At 46.1% G+C, this 13,345-nt stretch overlaps 1 protein-coding gene across 2 annotated transcripts in view; it reads left to right on the forward strand.

Annotated features, from left to right (window-relative positions):
* CCDC3 (coiled-coil domain containing 3) overlaps positions 1–2,214 on the forward strand; it is a 146,123-nt gene extending 143,909 nt beyond the window's left edge. For both annotated transcript variants that reach the window (XM_011968143.1, XM_011968142.1), the window contains exon 3: positions 161–2,214. In XM_011968143.1, the coding sequence (XP_011823533.1) occupies positions 161–424 (264 nt within the window). In that variant the 3' untranslated portion in view covers positions 425–2,214. The remainder of the gene's footprint in view (positions 1–160) is intronic.
* The last annotated feature ends 11,131 nt before the right edge of the window (positions 2,215–13,345 follow it).

Here is a 13,345-nt window from a genome sequence, read left to right on the forward strand (position 1 = left end):
GGGAATGTCACCGTCAAGGACATCCGGGGGTTTATCCCCATCCTGGGGTGGGGAATCGGGGTCTGTGTTGCTGTCAGCACTTGGGGAAGCTTCTGGGACTCCCCTGCCCCCAGCACAATTTCTGGGACTCACCTCCTCTCTGCACGCTCTCTGCCTCCAGCTCATGTGCTCCTCGGTGCAGAAGGCCCTGTTTGAGGAGGAGGACCACGTCAAGAAACTGCAGCAGAAAGTGGCCACCCTGGAGAAGCGCAACCGGCAGCTCCGGGAGCGGGTGAAAAAGGTCAAGAGGTCCTTGCGGCAGGCACGTAAGAAGGGCCGCCACCTGGAGCTGGCGAACCAGAAACTCAGTGAGAAGCTGGCGGCGGGCGCGCTGCCGCACATCAACGCCCGGGGGCCCGTGCGCGCCCCCTACCTGCGCGGGTGATGGGCCCGGGGGCTGCCGGGTGTGCAGGGCCAATCCTGGCGGTAGTTGAGAATGAGTGAGGTTTTGTACATGCAGCTGTTTCAAGCGTTGTAGGAGTTTTTGTTTTTAATCACGCATTTGGTAGAGTCTAAATGGATAAAATGCAAGGCTTGCTTTCCCCTTGGGTGCTGGCCTCAACGTCAGACCCCACGCGCTGCCCCTTCCTGGCCTGATCCCAGACACAGTGCCTGGCAGTCCAGAAGCAGCGGGATCCCTGAGTGCTGTGTGCTCGCCTGCAGAGCGGCCTAGAAAGAACCCTGACTGGGGAGAGAACACTTTAGAATCTCTAGTGTAAAAGACATCAACGTGCTTAGCCTTTATTTCAGAAGAAAATCAGGGTGGTTCTGAGCTCCCCAGTCCAGGACAACCACTAGTCCTGATGAGTGAGCTGACCCTAGTGCTCGAACCTGCTGCCACCTTACTGTACATCTTTGGAAGGGGATGGTGGCCTTGCACCCGAGATGCCTGAAAATCAACACGTGCAGGGCCTCCCTATCCAGCCAGCATTTTCCTTCCAGCGGAGGCAGGTGAAGACTTAATAAGCTCATCACAGGGGAGGGAATTGAATTAGGAGCAGGGCAGCAGGTAATTAAACAAGATAAATTATACCTGATTTCCAACACCAGCTACGACGAGATGAAGATGATACCTATGGGTCGTGTTAACACGGGGGCAACTGCCTTGATCGGCCTGCCATGGGTCATCAAACTGCTTCCTAAATTGAGAGAACCTGAGCAATCTCTCAGCCACTGCTATCGTCTAACTTCTTGTTTGCTCAGTAATTGTTTTCTAATGTCTCTGAATTCAAAGTGAGGTGCCCCAAGACACTGTGAACTTCTGCAAAGACACCTCCTTACCTATTGGGATCGGGTGACGTGACCTCACTCCCAGCCAGGCTCCCAAAGGGCTCATTCCAGCCATTCCAATCTCTTCTTTATACAAACACTTTCCCCCAACAAATCTTGTTTGTTCCGATAGGAATACTTGTACATCAGGGCACTTCTCCTTATGTCCGTTCCTTACACCACCGAAGCACTTCTTCGCCTTTCCGGAAAGAACACTTTTAAGACAGTACTATAAGTAAACATGAGAGTATTCACTATACTTATGGCTCAGGCACATTTGAGCAGGTCCCAGTTGTGTGATTAAGAAGTCAACTGAGTGGCCTTTTCTGGGTTATCTTCTGATCGTGGCCTTTCAACCCAACAAGGGCCCTTCCCTGCTGTTCCACTGATAAAGGCTGCTGGCCCTTCATCAGGATCTGCCCCCCAGAGACCACCCAGACACTGCAGGGCCTGGTGATGCTGTCCTCTGCACCGGAAATGACACTCTCAGATTTCCACTCTTCCGCCTGTAGGAAAGCTGGGTGCTTCTTGTTCTGACAGCCAGTCTGGCGAGATGAGTCGTATGCCGCTTGAGTCTTGGTGGCAGGCTGCTATCCAAGGGGGAGAAGTCTCTGCTCTGCTCTGGACTGGACAGAAGAGAGACTGTTACCGCAGGGCACTCACACAGCCAAGCTTCTGCCACCACTTCATTAGCTGTATTCTCCATAGTGTGGTGTAATAGCAGGTGCGTCTTCTAGTGTATTCCTACTGGGGACATTTCCTCAAAGCAGTTTTGCTCCCCTGCAAGGGAATGGTCAGCCTAAGGGTGATGTACAGCCCGTGCTTGGAGAACCGTGGAAGCTGCACCCCTACAGGTGCATTCTGTTCTGCTTTTGCAATAAATACGAGCGGCGATTTCAACCACAACAGTGAGATGATGAGTGTTTCTTTTGGGTCAGGGAGATTTCAGGATTTCCAGCTTTGACCTGGAAAAGCGATTTAGATCCTCTGGGGAAATGCCTGTGAGTAACACCTGGGGCATTGAGGAGCCTGAATTCAAGCCTGCTCTGCTGTCCCTGTCTGGATGTGGCCTCACCCCATCTCGCCCTGAGGTTTCCGTTTCTCAACACACCTGCAGAAAAGCAGTGTTCTCCTGCCTGGCTCCTCACAAGGGACAAGCAGCGACATTAATCGATGTCTTCAGAAAAGTACACTGAGATCTGCTGCCAAAGGGGACTCCCCAGACCCCTGTTATCTGCTGCACTGTCATCTTCTGCTGCCCTTGTCATCTGTTAATTGTAGAAATATATTATGCTTCACACTCTAATAATTACTCAGACCTTGACTCACTGTAGCCAGCCTGTCTGGACACTATCTCCGAGATCCAGGCCATTGTTTACTTTCCCTTTGTGGTACGAGGAGCCCAGGAGACTTCCAAACTCACATAACAAGAGCCAGGTAGAGTCTAGAATCTTCAAACTGCAGTTTCCAGAAATCAAGATAGCAGCGTGTGGGCCATAGCTAGCATGGGTTTAAATTCTTGACCTACAGGAGTTTGAGACCAGCCTGGCCAACATGGTGAAACCCTGTCTCTGTTAAAAATACAGAAATTAACAGGGTGTGGTGGTAGGTAGTCCCAGCTACTCAGGAGGCCAAGGCAGAAGAATCACTTGAATCTGGGAGGCAGAAGCTGCAGTGAGCCGAGATTGTACCACTGCACTCCAGCCTGGGCAACAGAGTCAGACTCCATCTCAAAAGAAAACAAAACAAAACAAACAAAAAATTCTTGACCTAAGCCATGGCCAAAACCCACAGAAAGTCCATTTATTTAACCACAAAGCCAACAAAGCCAAACATCAGATGTAGGGCAACTTAGGTTGAAGTCATAGCCTTACCAGAACTCAGAAAAATCTCAGTAACTCACTTGAAATGAGGGGGACCTCAAAAATCTTAATAGATATATTCAGTCCAATTCCCCTCAACTCATAAACCCTACTGGGCTTTCCTGCTAGCAGAAACAGCAGCTCCCTCCCTGTCTGATGAAGCTGTCCTTACCTTGCTTAACGACCGCACATGGCCTTTCCTGAGATACTTACTGTGTGTAAAGAGCCCAATTGTCTTCACGCTCCACTCTCGGGACCAGCTACATGATTTGCAGGACCCCAGTGCAAAATGACAATTCACAGCCTGTTATTAAAAAAATTGAGAATTTCAAGGAAGCAACAGCAAAGCATTAAACCAAGTGTGGGACCCTCTGAAGCACAATGCTCTGTGTGACTGCATGGTCAAAGGCCCGTGAAACTGGCCCTGCCCATGATACCATTCCATCTTTACCTCTAGATATATAATTAGATTAATTGGACATAGGGAAATTCACCAAGTCACACTCAGAAAACTGCTTACACACCAAAGTAATTTCTAGATTTTGCCAATTTATAGTGGTTAAAGCCTAAGGGTTATACGGTGGGAATGGATACTTAGTGTCTTTCCTAGATTAGCCAAGGGGAAACCTAAATTTAGAGTGTGCAGAATTTGTTTATATGGGTGTGTTTGATAGTGTCAGGATTCAATGTACTAGCTCACTCAGGCAGCTGGAGGTGGTTCTTGCTCAGTTACTTGAACTATGGACTCAATGGTAACCTATGCTGAATGAAAATGAGATGCCAGAAGTTGCTAGGTATCATTTAGACAAAACGATCCAAAGGATTAGGGAGACAGGAAGGTTCAAGTTGCAACTCAGTCAGCTAGTTCCTAACTTGACACCTGAGAAGACCTGGAACACATTCACTTTAGAAGGTATCATGTGTCGGCATCCTTGAAAAGCACAGAGGCAGTCATACTTGGAAGCTTAGAGATGAATGTGGGAGATGCTGCCATTAACTTGGGTCTCTGAGCTCAGTGTGGATTATGGGGTCCTAGGGTACAAACACCATGTAGCCATGCTCAACTTCCAGAGACAAAGTGGATGTGGTCATTGTAATAGGAAGCAGGCCAAGGAAGTCATCCAAATGGTTGATCATAGAGTTCCTAGGACTGAAAAACAGATGGACCTCCTAGGAAAGGCTGGACTGATTTGTATACCAGAAAGAAAGACAGAAGAAAGAAGAGAGAGCAAAAGAGAGTGAGCAAATGAGGGAGGGAAATAAAGAAGAAAGGAAGGAAGAGAAAGAAAGGAAAGGAAAGGAAGATGAAAGAAAGAGGGAAGGAAGGAAGGAGAGAGAGAGAAAGAGAGAAAGAAGGAAGAAAGGAAAGAAAGAAAGAGAAAGAAGGAAAGAAAGAAGAAAGGAAAGGAAAGGAAAGAAGGAAGGAAAGAAAGAAAGGCAGGAAGGAAAGAAAGGCAAGAAAAGAAAAGGACAGAAGGGAGGGAGGGAGGAAAAAGGAAGGAAGGAAGGAGGGAGGGAGGGAAGGAAGGAAGGAAGGAAAGAAGGAAGGAAGGGAGGGAGGGACAGTGGGAAAGAAGGAGGGAGACCTAGGCCAGGCATGGTGGCTCACGCCTGTAATCCCAGCACTTTGGGAGGCTGAAGCAGTTAGATCATTTGAGGTCAGGAGTTTGAGACCAGCCTGGCCAACATGGTGAAACCCCATCTCTACTAAAAAAAAGTACGAAAAATTATCCAGGCATGGTGGTGGGTGCCCGTAACCCCAGCTACTTGGGAGGCTGAGAAAAGAGAATCACTTGAACCTGGGAGGCAGAGGTTGCAGTGAGCCAAGATTGCGTCACTGTACTCCTGCCTGGGTGACAAAGCAAGACTCTCAAAAAAAGAGAAATCTAGATCTGGCAGACAGAAGCCTGACTTGAGCCTACAAGTATGGGAAAGTCATGGCCCTTCAACCAGTTCCAAGACCTAAGAGTTCATAGAGCCCCTTGATCAAAGGGAGGTCAGGAACCCTTGAAGAAAGGCATTGTGGTAATGTTACAGGATGCTATAAATCTTCCTACACTTACTAGAAAGGGAGCTTCAGATGCTCACCAGTGTAACTGTGCACCACAGCAAAGGACATCCTAAAACCTTCAAGAGATTATTGATACTGGTGCTGAGCTCTTACCGAGACAACAGTTAGAGGGGATGCTTATGGGGGTCAGAGAGTAAATGGTGCTCAGGCACAAATCCACCTCACATTAAGCCTCACGAGTCTGTAAACCCATTCTGTGGCTCTTTTCCCCAGCTCCTGAGTAAGTAGTCAGAATAGATATTCTTGGCATTGGGCAGATGCCCACATTGGCTCTCTGAACCGTGGGGTTAAGGTTATTGTGTCAGGGAAGGTCAAGAGAAAACCCTGGAACTTCAATTTGTTAGTAATGGTAAAATAGATAAAGAGTAAATAAAATATAAACCAGGAGAATAATATTTTACCAAATGGAGAATATTAGCAAAAAGATAGAAATTATAAAAAGGAATCCAAAGGAAAATCTGGAGTTGAAAAGTACAAATAACTGAAAAATTCACTCAAGGGGTTCAACAGCAGATTCAAACAAGCAGAATAATCAGTGAACGTATAGATTAACAAGGCTGAGAAAGAGAAATAAAAAGGAATGAAGAAAAATGAACAGAGCCTAAGAGATGTATAGGATGCTATCAAGTGGACCAACATACACATATTGAGAGTTCTAGAAGGAGAGGAGAAAAAGAAAGGGACAGAGAGTAGATTAGGAATTCCCACGTGCTGGACATGAATGAGGAGTGGGTATAGGGTCTCTTTTGGAGTGATAAAATGTTCTAGAATTAGATAGCAGTAGTATTTTACAACACTGTGAATATACTGAAAACCACTTAATTATACACCTAAAAACGGTTAAAATGGTGAAATTTTTATGCAAATTTTAGCTTAATAAAAGGAAATCATTGTCTCAGTTGCTCCTGCTTTCCCTTCGTCAATATAAACCCTCACTGGATGCAACTTACCCAGCACCAATGTCTTTACTTGTACCATTTTCTCTACCTTTTGCTTGGCCTCTCTTTGTCCACCTCTATCTGAGAAAATCCTACTCAAGTTTAAAAATCTTGCCCAAATGCTATCATGGTTCTCATTCCTCAAAGCAACTTTTGTAATTCTTTAAAATATTATAGTTTAGAAGTGGATAGCTATTGAGAAGATGGGGGCTATCCAGTCTAAGCCCAATTGGAAAGTTTTGCTAAGTATCAATTTGTGAAATTGCGGTTTAAAAAAGCATACACTATAAAACTACCATCTTAACCATTTTGAAGAGTGCAGTTCAATAGTGTTAAACATATTCATACCATTGTGCAACAACTGAGTATCACTGAAACCTTGATTGGTGAAGTCTTCCCTAACCCCCTAATTGGAATCAATGACTCCTCCCTCTGTAATTCTATAGCATTTGGGGCATGCTTTTGTTCTGGACCACATTTCTTTCCAGTTAGCTCTTGTGTCTGTTCCTCTCACTAATTTTTGAGCTCCATGAGGACAGGGCTTGTGGCTGACTCACTTCTGATCTTCATGGCCTGCACACTGTGACACAAACTAAATGCTCATCGAGGAAAGAATGAAGGGATGAAGATGGTAGCATCAGGTACCAAGGCTGCCAGCATCGTAAGAACTGGAGGTGTGGAGTGAAGGAGACAAAGGATTCTTCACCACTCAGGTTTCCTCCTCTTCCTCTGCATCCTAGCCTCACATCTTGCCTCAGCCTTGGCCAAAAGCAGGGGCCATGACAATCACTCCTTGGGTTCTAGGGTCTCGTCAGTGTCTGGCCTCAAGAAAACTGCTACACCAGAATAGTTTCATGGCTAAATCCTCTAGCTGTTGAACTGCTATGATTCAAAACTGTTTGTTCTATATCTAAAGTTTTTTTAGCTTCCAACTCTTTCTAGCTTCCAACTCTCCTGGACTATAAGATCATGCAAAACATCCTCCAATAGTAGCATTGGCTCCCCACCTTGAATGACCGACTATACAATAAGATGGCTACATGGCAAATTCACTTCTTGGTGTCCCAGTAAATGTTTCTCCAAGGAAGGAGAAACACTTTTCTTTTTTCTTTTTTTTTAGAAAGCCCCTTGCTTTTCTCCCCTCTTTGCCCTCCTGCTGCCACTCCCTGCGTGTCTCCAGATCATATTGGCTTTGGCCCTAGAGGCTGCACATAGCGAAGGGGTAAAACTGTAATTAGCTTGTCTGCAGCTTTCTTCCGCTTTTGCTAAGGGCTCAGAAAGGAGGCTGAAAAAGAGAACTAAAGTGAAACATTTTTGTTATCTGTTTTTTCCAACTAATCCTGCCTCCCTTGAAAGATCACAAGTTGGCTGCATTATTCTGCCTCTACGAGATGAATCTCCAGTTGCCAGATGCTTGGGCATGAACTAAATGGCCTGGCATTTCATTTCTTCCTGTCCAATAAAATGAGAATGTTTAAACCAGACAGAGAAATGTCCTTTTATTAAAAACATGTCTTTATTATGTAGCTGGGTATGCTGGGAGTAGACTTCAATATTTCTGGACCTTTAGATGCTGGAAACAGGGACAAAACTGCCACTATAAAAGTGCCAGACAATTACATAATGTGACTCTAAACTAATGGTTCTCAACCCTGGCTGCCCAACAGGAACGACTGGGAGCTGTAAATGAAAGGGTACCTGCCAGCTTCCCCCTTCCTACCTGAATGGGCCTCCAGCATAGACATTAAAAACAAAATGAAGCAAAGCACTACAAAACAAACTGCCTTCTGCATAAAGATACTATGCAGCCAGGATTGAAAAATCACTGCTCTAAGGGTAAAAGAGGTTCTTTCCCTTTGGAATAAACACTTTATTCTGGGAAAAATTATTTGGGGAGTCCCCTTGATAAGAAGATACAAGTTAAGGCCCTTGGAGTAGCTCTGAATATCAGTAAACTGATACAAACACTCTAGACTGATATGTTAATGATCTATTGCTGTTTAACAAGTTACTACAAACTTAGTGGCTCAAAACAACATGCATTTATTATCTCACAGTTTCTATGGTTCAGGAATCTAGGCATGGCATAGCTGGGTTCTCGGCATCAGGGTCTGTCACAAGCCTGCAATCAAGATATCAGGCCGGGCTAGGGTCTTATCTGAAGGCTCGACTGAGAAGAATCCATTTCTATGCTCACATGATGGTTGGCAGGATTTGGTTTCTTGCAGGTTGTTGAACTGAAGCCCTCAATTCCTCCCTGGCTGCTGGCTGCCTTCAGTTCCTTGCTAAGTGGGCCTCCCCAGCATGGCTGCTTGCTTCATCAAAGTGTGCAGACTAAGAGGGCAAAAGAGAAAGTCTATAACAAGATGTAAGTCACAATCTTAGGTAACCTCATCGAGGAAGTGATGTGTCATCAGTTTTGCAATATTCTGCTGACCAGGGCAAGTCACAGGTCCCATGCATGCCCAATGGGCAGGAAAGTCACAGGGACATGAATACCAGGAGCTGAGGACCTAGGGGAGCCAGCTTAGTTGGCCTGCCACACCTGGGCTTTCATAATTCAACTTAACCTTATAAAAGCACAGCCTATGGTGAGGCAAGTACATACTCACAAACATAGTTTTATCACTGTCTTCACTATTTCTATTCCACCACCACTAGGGGCTTGGTATTTTTATGAGGGGCAATTGGCAACCCCCCAAGGTATCTGGGAATCACAGAAGCACTGGTAAGTCATCCACGGTCTCCCTGATGTAGTCCAACATCCAACAAAGAGTGTATGAGACTCAATTAAAGCACGGAGAAATCCAGGATAAAAAGGAATTCTAAGGGCTCTGCAGGCCAACTCCAATCCAAACTCAAATCCCTTCTTTAAATAGCCCTCTGTTTTAGTTCAGGCTGCCTATAACCATAGACTGGGTGGCTTAAATAACTAATACTGATTTCTCTTAGTTCTGGAGCCTGGAAGTCCAAATCTGGTTTGCAGATGGCATCTTCTCATTGTGTCTTCACATGACAGAGAGCAGAGAGAGAGAAGAACCAGTTTCTTGCCTGTTTTTCTTTCTTTTTTTTTTCCTTTCTTTTTTTTTTTTTTTAGCAGAGTCTTGCTCTGTTGCCAGGCTGGAGTGCAGTGGTACAATCTCGGCTCACTGCAACCTCTGCCTCCCAGGTTCAAGCAATTCTTCTGCCTCAGCCTCCCGAGTAGCTGGGACTACAGGCACCCACCACCAAGCCCAGCTAAATTTTTTGTATTTTTAGTAGAGATGGGGTTTCATCGTGTTGGCCAGGATGGTCTTGATCTCTTAACCTCGTGATCTGCCCACCTTGGCCTCCCAAAGTGCTGGGAATACAGGCGTGAGCCACTGTGCCCGGCCTCCTATCTCTTCTGCTAGGGGAACTAACCCCAACGTGAGGCTCCACTCTCATGACTCAATTGCCTCCCTGATTACCTTCAATACCATCACATTGCAGGGTAGAGTTTCAACATGGGTATTTTAGGGGGACACAAATAGGCAGGTCATAGCACCCTCTCTGCTGGCTACCTGGGCTCAATGGGGAAATTTACAGTGACATGTTTCTTAAGGAGAAGGCCATTGCTGTGAGAGGCTAAAGGACAGTGCTGACTTTTATTCTTCTTCCTCAGAAGTGCTTTCGCTATGATGCCTAGAGATGACTTAGCTTCTCTGCACTCATTTCCCCAAGAGTAAATTTAAAATCAATCAATCAATCAATCCGCCCATCCGTCCGTCCGTTTATCCACCCACCCACCCATCCATCTTCACATCTATCTTGCTTTCCAGTATGGCCCCTGAAAATACGTGGCAGACACCGATTTTTTCATACTTGCTCAAGTGCGTGGATCTCTTCCAAGGGATAGCTTTGCCTAAATGCCACACTATTGTTTGTGGCCTGTGTTTAAAACCAGTTTTCTTTATAAGTTTGATTTTGCTTTGGGTTCCCCAAGGTCATTACTTTAGTTGGAGTTAACAACTCAGACCAGAGTGTTTAGTTTGGAAGAGGCAGGCTGCCGCAGATCTCTGGGTTACCCAACCCAAGGCCACGTGGAAAGTTTTTCTAAGCATCAGCTGGAAGGAGGGGCTGGCCTGGCCTCCCCGGCGTCCATCCAGGTAGCCCTGTCTGTGTCCCAGAGGCACAGACCTTTCACATCCACCCAGTGCCTGATGCCAAGAACTATTCACCAGGGGGCACTTCAGAGAGGAAAGCAACACATCATGTTGAGAGAAATGATTTTTGTTTCCACAACTTTTTCTTGTTTTGACCATGAGCATCAGTGATGATGAGTAGAATATTTGTCCTGGCATCACTGTAGAATTTCCATCCCACCCTGAACCCCAGCAAGCAAGGGCCTGGGCTCCCGCAGCCCTTCCTCACCTCCACACTGTGGCCGATGGCCCCCCTGGCACGGAGCAGGGACCCAGATTGGGGTGGGGAACGTGAAGAGTGGGAAAGCTTCCGGCTCAGGAAGCATATGAAAGAACGGTAGGATTCTCCTACAGTGCTCACTCACATCGCACAGAACCTGTTTCTGCTTTAAAAATCCTGTCGGTTGTGGCTGCACTTTTTCAACCCATGCCATTGGTCTCTTTTTCATTTTCCTTTTAGAGTGGGACTTGCAAGGGTTGGATGGTGGTGGGAAAAGGGAACATTATCACCCACAAATCAGGGCACCCAGAAAGTAACCAGACAGCATTTCACAAAGAACTGTTCTACATCTCTGAGGCAGGGGCCCGATCCTCAACTCATCCTGACCGTTTTGGTGTCAGATACCAAATGCCAACAAGCCCGAGTGATGTGTCATACACATCGTTTTCCAGCTCTTAAATAATCAAATACCATTGAGGTTTTGGGCTTGGGGAGCCACTAGTTCCTGTTTCCTGTTTCCTTGGGTTGCAAACATTTAACCCCTCCCTTTTCTCCCAAAATACTGTGATTGATACAAGCAGATCCTTCTAGCATTTTATCACACTATTTAGTGAGGGAGAGACAGGTTTTTCCCTTACTAAGAGGCATACACAATATTTCAGAAGAGACACAAATTCTAGCATCTCCCTGCATTCATCACGATTTCTCTTAACTCATGAACTCTGCCCTCTTCTCCAGTAATGGAAATCGTGTAGGTTTTTCCTTTGCCTTCATGCCTTCCTATTGGGTAATTCACACGCATAAATTAATACACTTCAGCATAGAAAGAGGCTGTTGTTTCAAGATAACAAATGTCTGAATCCTCCCCTCCCCACCCCTCCCTTCGACAGGATCTCACTCTCTTGTGCAGGCTGGAGTGCAGTGGCACGATCTCAGCTCACTGCAGCCTCAACCTCCCGAGTTCAAGTGATTCTCCCACATCTTCCACATGAGTGACTGGGACCACAACAATGGGCCACCAGGCCCAGCTAATTTTTTTACTTTTTTGTCTCCTGCCTTGGCCTCCCAAGTGCTGGGATTACAGGTGTGAGCCACCATGCCCACCCCTACTTCCTTATCTGGACCCACTGAATCCCTTCTTCCTATCTCTGAACAGATTTGGATGATAAACCTTGCTGAGAAGCTGAGACCTGGGTGATGTTTCCGGCTTCCTCTTTGGAGGACAGCTAGTGCTTAGCTTCTCATTCCAGTCTCTCTCACAGTGGTTCACGCCTGTAATCCCAGCACTTTGGGAGGCCTAGGCTGGTGAATCACTTGAGGTCAGGAGTTTCAGACCAGCCTGGCCAACATGGAGAAACACCATCTCTACTAAAAATACAAAAACTAGCTGGGTGTGGTAAAGCATGCCTGCAATCCCAGCTACTCAGGAGGCTGAGACATGAGAATTGCTTGAACCCAGAAGGCGGAGGTTGCAGTGAGCCGAGATTGTGCCACTGCACTCCAGCCTGGGCAATAGAGACTCTGTCTCAAAAAAAATTAAAAAAAAATAAAAAACAAGTTGGATACAGGCTGCATTCCCAGATCTCTCCAGTGTGTTGGGTTGGAACATAAAAATAGCCTTCTCCCCTCCAGGGGACAGATCCCAATTAGAAATCTTAAATTCTTTCTCAATTTCATTTTCCATGGAAGACTAGATTTAAAACTAGGCAACTGGCAAAGAGCCACACGGTTTTACAGCTTGCCGGCCATGACATCTCATGAGAACAATTCAAAACACTAACAAAAATCTTTCGTTTCAGGACCTTAGCAGAAGGCTGGAGTGGATCCATCCATCTCTGGCCCATGATCCTGCTAACAAGCTTGCATATGCCGTGGTGCTCAGTGATGAATGCAAATGGCGCCCAGTGCCTGGCAGGGCTTGGAGATTTGCCATGTTGTTTGTCTCCACACTCCCCGATAATTGCTCCCTGTGCCATCTTTAAAAACCCATTTCTGGTCTTGGGCTAAGGGCCTGGTGATCTGGAATAAGGCTGCTTCAGCCCATGCTTGGAGCTTCAATGAATGCACTCTGAACCATGATATCTCAGATATAGCTCATTAAGTTCTTCAACAGATATTTATTGAGCACCTAGGGTGTGACAGGCACTATGCTAGCTCTGGCTGACAAGGATTGCCACGACAGGTACATCTCCTTCCAATATAGAGTCAAACCCTCTCTCCAAAGGTGGAGAGAGACAATGAACTTGAACTAGTCATTATCATTACAAATGACTGCTTTCAATGAAACCAACATTGTGCTGGGTGAGGAAATGCCACCATGGGAGTGGAAGCTAAGGGAGAAGACGCATTTTAGATAGGATGGTCAAGAAGGTGCTTCTTAGAAGGTAGTCTTTTTGTTTGTTTGTTTGTTTGTTTGTTTGCTTTTTGAGAAGGAGTCTCACTCTGTTGCCAGGCTGGAGTGGGGCGGTGCAATCTCGGCTCACTGCAACCTCTGCCTCCCAGGTTCAAGTGATCCTCCTACCTCAGCCTCCCGAGTAGCTATGACTACAGGCACGCACCACCACACCTGGCTGATTTTTTGTGTTTCTTTTTTTTGTTTTTTGTTTTTTTTTTGAGATGGAGTCTTGCTTTGTTGCCTAGGCTGAAGTACAATAGCACCATCTCGGCTCACTGTAACCTCTGCCTTCTGATTTCAAGCAATTCTCCTGCCTCAGCCTCCTGAGTAGCTGGGATTACAGGCACCCGCCACCACACCTGGCTAATTTTTGTATTTTTAGTAGAGA

Source organism: Mandrillus leucophaeus, unplaced genomic scaffold (genome assembly GCF_000951045.1).
Source record: "Mandrillus leucophaeus isolate KB7577 unplaced genomic scaffold, Mleu.le_1.0 Scaffold83, whole genome shotgun sequence".
Taxonomy (NCBI): domain Eukaryota; kingdom Metazoa; phylum Chordata; class Mammalia; order Primates; family Cercopithecidae; genus Mandrillus; species Mandrillus leucophaeus.